This window comes from Cuculus canorus, chromosome Z (genome assembly GCF_017976375.1).
Source record: "Cuculus canorus isolate bCucCan1 chromosome Z, bCucCan1.pri, whole genome shotgun sequence".
NCBI lineage: Eukaryota > Metazoa > Chordata > Aves > Cuculiformes > Cuculidae > Cuculus > Cuculus canorus.
In genome coordinates, this window is record NC_071441.1 from 26,028,830 (window position 1) to 26,036,909 (window position 8,080).

At 46.5% G+C, this 8,080-nt stretch overlaps 1 protein-coding gene across 2 annotated transcripts in view; it reads right to left on the reverse strand.

The window, feature by feature from the left end:
- PCSK5 (proprotein convertase subtilisin/kexin type 5) overlaps positions 1-7,374 on the reverse strand; it is a 249,086-nt gene extending 241,712 nt beyond the window's left edge. The window contains exon 1 of one of the 2 annotated variants that reach the window (XM_054054114.1): positions 6,639-7,374. In XM_054054114.1, the coding sequence (XP_053910089.1) occupies positions 6,639-6,836 (198 nt within the window). In that variant the 5' untranslated portion in view covers positions 6,837-7,374. The remainder of the gene's footprint in view (positions 1-6,638) is intronic. The other variant, XM_054054115.1, reaches the window with a different exon arrangement.
- Between the last annotated feature and the right edge of the window lie 706 nt (positions 7,375-8,080).

Genomic DNA, 8,080 nt, shown 5'->3' on the forward strand with positions numbered 1-8,080 from the left:
GCCAAGAATGCAGAGTAGACCACTAGACCCTAGAAGAGATCAGAAAAGAAAAATTACTGGAAGAATACAATTAGGAGAGGAAAGATATGATATGGAAAAGATTTGACCCATCCTCAGCCACTGCCTAGAATTAAGGAAGAAAAAGTAATAGAAGGATTTAAAGTTTACTCCTATACTAATTAATGCAGTGTTTCTCTCCCTTGTTGGAGCCACAGATAAGATACCTTTACCTCTTCTATTCTTCCACAAACCTTTGGGATATCAGCTGTTTGTTTCTCATGCTTTTCTAGAGTATCAAGGAAAGTCCCCTACTTCCATGAGAAACTCCTGGCAACAGATGACAGCAACCTGAAACTGAAAGTGGTACCACTTTGTAGAAGTGCACAACTCTAGAAAACATTCCATGTTTTGAAGCCCACACATTCCAATTTAAAAAAACTTCATGTACCCAGAGTCAGTTACTAGAGCTCCTTCTCCTTCATCCATATAAATGTCACAGTTTAGTCCCCTCCAGCATGGTTGGCAGCTAAATGCAGGCAGTTGTGATTCAATTTACCCCTCCAGGGGAAGTAAAGTGTAAGAGAGGGACTTATGGGTTGCAAAATAAAACTAAACCAGCTTTAATGAAACAATAATAGAAAGGAAAACAGTAATGTTAAAACAATTATACACACATATTTATATACACAGTATATAAAATTGGACTCCTATTTAATGACTACACATCACCACTGATGCTGCTTAGCAGACATGGGGAAAGGCTGGACTCAGCAGCAGATGGGGTGTGAATTCAGGAATGCATGAATCAGGATCAGGGACAGAAGAACTAGGTCGTCATTGGACAATTAGCCATAGAAGAAGAAAGCTTGAGTCTCCTGACCCATCAGTGTTATATTCAATGTGATGTATACGGAATGGAATACTCTGTTGGTCAGTTTTAGGTCACCTTTCCTGTCTGCTCCTCCCTGCAGATGAGATCCTTTTTCGCCCTATTCACTTATGGCATTCCATCAGCTCAATGTTGGCCTTTTTTTCTATAGGAATAAGTACAAGCAATGGCCTTTCTGTATAACACTGCCCCATACCATGTGTTGGTGGTAACTATAAATATTAGGCATTATCACTTCTGGAGACACTGTCTCAAAAACATGCTCCTGACTTTCAGAAAATGAAGTTCTTCGAAGAGGCTTAGCTGAAAAGTTAGAAAATTGGTTCTGCTTAAGCTCAAACCAGAACAATAAATAAAGGAAGCGAGGAGAAAAAGCTTAAGTCAGTAGCTCAAAAGTACAAAAGCCTTCAATGCTGGAGACCTGAGAAGCACTCCCAGCTTCTCAGATGTTTCACAAGTCATCTCTTTATAAGCTGGTGTTTCTTTCTCCACTCTCTTGAGAATATTTTAGCACCGAAACAAAACTATACATCCAGTGAGAAGCTGCATTTACAAGAAATGAGGAATTTCATGGCAATCAATAGGACATATGAGCATATACCTTAACTTTCCACGGCTGAGTGAGAAGAAAGCTTCCTTCTTTGACTGTATAGTAAGGAACCGCCATATTATCAACACAGTCATAATACTTATGCCAATTGTTCAAAACGCCACACAGACTATATGTTTTACACTCATCAGCTGCCAACAGTGAAAGAAAATTTCCCAAAAATCAGTGACAGATACTTTGCTCTAAGAGAAAAGTCTCTTTATTGTAGCCCCTGCATGACAGAAGGGTAAAATATGTCATTAAGGAGCTGCTGGGAGACACAATATACTCCAAATTGCTCCCTCCAGCATGGAACTTAGAAAAACTCCTTGGCTGCTTTGCATTGTACTACCTTATCACAGTCCCAGAGGGCTTACTAGCCCAAACTACTTTCTTAAAAGATGCATATGAAAAGAACAGAGACACTGTTTTTACATGAGACACGAATTTGCTTGCTAGAAACCACTAACTGCACTTCAAGGGCAGGCAAGAAATGCCTGCAATACATGGGAAAACGAAAAAAAAAGAGAAAATCTACACATTTAAGCCCTGCTGTTATATGTTTCTATTTTAAAGCCCAATGAAACACAGAAGTCCTTGGACCGATTCTTTTGTAGTTTATACCTATGCTTCACTGTGTTCACCATCTCTAACGCAGCTGTGGTTATATCATAGAAATGACATTACCAGTGGGTACTCAAGCATGAAGTTATGGGACACACCTTTAGTAAGAGTTAAATAAAGGCCTGTTAATTTGAGAGTCAGCTGAAGTGAGCCTTACTTTCCAAATTAGAAGCTCCAAACTGGCGGCACTAACTGCAGCAATTAAAATCACTGACTTTCCAAAGGATATCCTGCCCCTTTGTGTCTGTCAGTGAGGGGTTCTACTGCCTCTGTTTTAGGCCTGTGGGGAAAAGAGTTTTCCAACAGAAATTGAATAACAGTTGTTACAGTGATGGGTCTAAGTTGCTGCTCCATGGTTTTCCAAGCCACAGATGAAGGAAAACAATGACAGTCTCACTAGATTAACTGTAAGAATTCATGTATCTTTGAAGAACAAGCTTCTATGTATACTGTCAACTCCACATCAGTAATGGTAAGGAAAAATGAGCAGTAGGTTGAAGCAATTTGTAGGTAACAAGAACCAGAATACATAGCCTGGAAAAAACACAAAGAGGATTCTTTCTCTGTTGCTCTGCATCCCCTAAAAATTAATGGAAAACTCATCTTTTCAATAAGCAGAGAAGCTAAAGTTTCAATTTCCTTTTACAAATGATGGAGACCACAGAAGAAGTTTGATAGCAACAGGAGTTTACCAGAAGCTGTGATGTGCAAGAGTTCTCAATTGCTCACCAGCAGGTAATCGCAAGGCCTCTTTTAACATCCCCTTCTGCCATCTATTTCTGACTAACTCCTCCATTCATTCAGGTAGGCTTTGTAGCTTTCCTGTCATCACCATGGCAATGAAAACAGAATTAAGAGGTATTTCAAGCCTCAATTGGGTATTCTCCAAATCACACAAGCAACAAAGAAAGGGAAAACTTGCCTGTTACAAGGAATGCAGCAGATAATGAAAACTGGGAGAAGGGATGTTGTCTGGCATTTAGGATTCACAGCCTTCCTCTGTCTACTGTCTCGTGTCCACACATCAACTTCACCTGCCTTTCAATGCCATTTTCTCACAAACAGAACCCCAATATTGCCTACTTCTAACTGTTTTACTCATAACCTACCTTAATCTCTCCCTCTCCCACAGCACCTTCTGTCTTCACTAATGCAAAATTGTAACAGAGTAACATCTTCAGAACCCCTCTGTTTTCCACTATTACCTTCGGCTGTAACTGCTTGTTTGCAACTTCGCAAATCCACCTACTTGACTTCGATTTTTTTATACACAGTTTCATTACCTATTATGTCTTTATACTTTACTTCCACTCCTTTTCTGGGTCATTTGTACTGAGTTGGTTCTTTGGGCCAGCCATAGTGGGATTTGTATTTAGCTTTGTGCATCTTCTTCCAAAAGGAGAGCTCACAAATTCAACATAACCAAAAATATTATGCTTAACGCATTACACCATTTTTTGAAAATCTATTTAAATTAATTTTGGATGTGGAATTAATTTTTATAGATGTGTGATTACCTTCTTCAAGCAGACTTGCATAGCTTAGCTTTTATGACACTTTCAGCTTTAATAATAATATTTCAGCTTACCTAGAAGAGATTATGTGCAAAACCAAAGTTTAATTGCCTGACTATAGCTGTTACAACATACAGACATTAAGCATTTGTAGTCCTGCCTTTAGCAGATAATTCTGCTTATGTCTTTCAGTGTTTTCAGTGTATTCAACTAAGAGAATGTCTCTTAACATCTCACACTGAACAGAGATTTTTAAATTGCTTGCAATTGTATTGCAGTGACAAACAGTAGATTCCTGCCCCATTCTCATGATTTTGCACTTCCTGCTGTGTCAAATATCTTCCTGCTTTTCCAAACCTATGCAAAAAAGCCTGTTATGAGAAAATAAAACTCATCAACCCAGACCATTCGTGACTTTCTTCTCTAAAAATTAATACTTTACTCCCTTCACCCATCTTCATCAAGCGATAAACTTTACATGAAGTGATTGATTAGCTTCACAGGAAAGGATGTACTTTTTTTTTTTTGTATTCTAAAGAAACACAGTTATAGAATTATTTTATATAGGCTTTGAACTGTATATTTACATGTAAAACTATGTACGGTCAGATCACAGCCATCTGGATTATGAACTCTGAGTTCTCAGATTCTAAATTCTACCCAGTGACCAGGTCAGCCTGATGAATTAGCACTAGCTGGAAAAAAAAGAACAGACACTGGACTGACCACTAACATACTAACAACAAACATGCTGTCACAGTAATACCATTAGAAGACGATCATGCAAGACATTATCAGAAACTTAAGACTGGTCATTGTAAAAAGATACCCATGAAAAGAAACTCTACATAAGACTTTGTGTATATGCACAACACTTCTTAGGGCATCTAACTGTAACCTGGCATAGTGCCCAGTTACTTCAATCCAAAATACATATAGGAAGCTATGGAATTTCTTCACACATGCCCACCGCCTGCTTCTTGTTTTTAAAGGCTGATTACAGCCAGAAGATCAGGAATCACCCATCAGCCTAGTTGATACTATCACTGAAGTTTCCTTTCTCAAGCAACCAGCATTTAACATTCTTATATTCCTCTTCTCCGTACCTGCATAACTAGGTAACGGTACTGACTCCCTTCACATATGGTTTCTTTTCATCTGCATACACAGTACTGTATTTTCCAGTTATTCATTATTCATAGTCTGTATTTTCTCCCATTCCCATCTGTATACCTGATCAGTAATGTATCTATTATTAATATCTCGTAGGTATATACACGGCACTTCCACCAACACATAAGAAGCAACAGTGGTTTCCTACATTCTCTACTGAGTTCAACATGGGGTTTGGATGTGCAATGTAGAAAAAAAAGTAGGCTCCGCGTTAGCCAGCTGCCCTGACAAAAGACAAAAGTGCATCCTCCAACAGATTAACTGCTGCTTAATTCAGGACTACAAAGGCCCAAACAGGAATGCAGAGAAACAGTTTTGAGCAAAAGATGTGTGTAAGACAAAAAAGAAAAACATGAATCCAAAAAGTTTTGCACTTGGCTAAATGGCAGTTTCAGGGTGGGGAGTCAATTTTTACATGTAAGCTTCCTACAGAAATTTTGTGCACCCAAGTGGGAATGATATTGCCTACGTGCTCAAGTACTCCAAGATGGAAGTTGGTACCCAGATTTTTGAAGTAGCTGGATCTTTACATATCATGCTTTGTGTCATTTCATAGTTTTTGTTATGTAAATTATTTCTCTTAATAGACTGCACAGCTGTCTTATTCAGGCTTGCAATCATTAGGAATGTTTGAGATGCTGCTTCAAACTTTTGAGTCAACAGCGCAGTACACAGACACTCTACATTAAAATGGGATCTCACTTTGATCCAGTTGATATAAAAAAGCCTGTTGTGAAAATGCGGCTGTGTTTTTATGAATCTCATGTAAAAGATGGAACTCTTCTGTACGTCTAAATACTCCTTTCTAAATTTTCAATTCATGCAGTATAAACTACTCTCTAGAAAGACTGTGCTTAGATGTTCCCAGCTAAGTGTTCAACAGAATTGTTTATTTTTTATTCACTCATCTTGCTGATCTCTTCATAAGGAACACGTACTTGTTAGGAAAACCTAGGACACTGGGCACAAACTCTGCCAGAAAAAGTGATCTCAGGACATTTTAAACAGCAACCGTGTCTAGCTGCAGCAGCGGGGCATGTTTCAGTGTGATGAGATCCAGCGAGAACCAGCTGTTTCCTCACTTGCTGTTCCTGGACCTGGCCGGATCCACGAATTTTCTCAAGGGATGATTCCTGGATCTCGACAGCCCAGGTGTTTTCTAGCGAAACATCTGCGGGCTCCGCAAAGCCCCAGGTGCTGCCCAGCCGGGGAAGCTCTGCCCAGAGCGCCCGCACCCGAGAACCGACCTCTCTCTCCCCTCGTCTCGCATCACCCCCGGCTGGAAGCAGCGCGGGCGGCGGGCGGGACGGGTCCCCCCCCAAGCAGCCCCTCGGGACCCTGGCGGCCGTCGCACGCCCGGCAGCCGTCCCGGGGCCAACCCTGTCACCTTTTCTTTCCGCTCGCCCCGCCAGAAGGGAGGTGGGGACGCCCCCCGCGGCCGCCCGCCGGTCGCAGCTGCCACGTCCCGGCTGCCGCGGAGCCCGGCGCTCGCTGCAGGGAATGCTCCTCTCCCATCGGCGGGTCTCCTCCCCGCTTGCGAGGGGGCTGGGAGGGGACCCGGCGCGCAGCGCAAAGTTCGGCGGGGCCGGCGGGGGGCAAAACGGGGAGCGGGTGGGGCACCGGGGACGGGGGGCATCGCGGCCGCGCCCCCCGCGCTCGTCTCCGCACCTGGCCGCAGGGGGGACTGGGGGGCAGCCGCGACCCCGACCCCTCCGGCGGGTCCCCCCCTGCAGCACCTCCGCCGTCCCGCGGTGGGGGCTTCGCGGGGCTGTGCGACAGCCGCGGAGCCACCCGCCGCTGCCCCTGGGACCCTGCCCGCCCGCTCGGAAGTAGTTGTAAACAGGGTTACCTGTCCTATATTGATGTATCCGTACTTGCTAGCTATCCTGTTGGCCTCCGGCAGCCCCCCGGCTATCCGCACAGCCCAGTGGTTGGTGTAGAGGCGCGTCCTGCAGGCGGGCAGCAGGAACCCCAGCACCAGGGTGAGCCGGCAGAGAAGGTCCCCGCCGCCTCCGCCTCCCCAGCAGCAGCGGCGCTTCCAGCCCATCTTCTCCTGAGCGCACGACCCTCGCAAAAACTTCTTCTTCCTTCTTCCGAGGCCCCGCTCCTCACCTCCGGGCGGCAGCGGCAGCGCGTCCTCCCAAGTTACCCCGAGGAGGACTCTAGGAAGCGCTCGGAGCAGGGCATTGAACCGCCCGGGGGGTTAAACGACGAGGGGTCGGGAATAATGGTTATGACCGGCGATTGCTGCCGTCCCCTCCTCCCGCCGCTCTTCGGGGATTAAGTAACTCGTTTGGAAAGCTTCCCTCGCAGTTCCCGAGCGCCAGCTTCTCCCGCTGTTCCCGGCTACATGGGAAGTCGTCTCTCCGCGGGGAGGAGGGTTCCTTCTCCCTCTCTCCGCGCTCCCCTCCTCTCTGACTTCCTTCCCCTCGCCGGGATCTCCTGCCTCCTCTCCCGCGCCCGGCTTTCGCTCGCCTCCCGTCTCTCGCCCGGGAGCAGCGCGGCGGCGGCGGCAGGCGGTGTGTGAGTGTTGGCAGCTGAGCGCCTCACTTCACTCCGGCTCGGCCACCTCCCTCTTCCCTCTCTCCTCCTCCTCCGCCCGCCCTCGCTCCCGCCCGCCCGGCAGCGCCGAGGGCCAGGGGAAATGGAAGAAGCCGCGCCGCCCCCCTCGCCGGGAGCCGCCCACGTGCCCGCGGGGCCGCGCGAGACTCGCCGAGGTGCGAGGGCGCCGTGCGCCGGACCCCGCGGGGCGCGGGAGGGGTACCGGCGGCCCCAGCGCTGCCTCGGCGGCGTCTGCGTTACGCTGCGAGCGCCCATCGGTGTCATTTAACGCCGAGCTGTCTTCCAAAGTCCGTGTGCGGTCACCACGCTGCTCGAGCAGGAGAGCGGTGGCCTGGGCGAGGAGCATGGCCTTCCTGGCTCTCCCTAACCCTGTGCGACATGGCCACGGGTCACTTGACGCCTTGCTTGGCAGCGCTTCTAGCGTTGAAGCATGGATGGACCTGCAAAAGATCTGGCTGGTCATGCCACCAGCGATTGGTGGGGCCTGAGTGGTCTGGAAGAAAGCTCAAGTCCACCCAGGCTTAAACGGTCACTCACTGGACTAAACCCTAGAGCCACTGCACTGGTTTTGGACAACCTACAGATCTTTTTTATCTAGAAGTCAGAACAAGTGTCTGTGAAATTCAGTCCAACAAACCCACTGTGAAGATCAATTGCAAGTTGTGAAGGAAATGTAACACGAGGACTATTGTAAAAACTGATGGAAGTGTTGAGGGCTTTTTCTCTGAG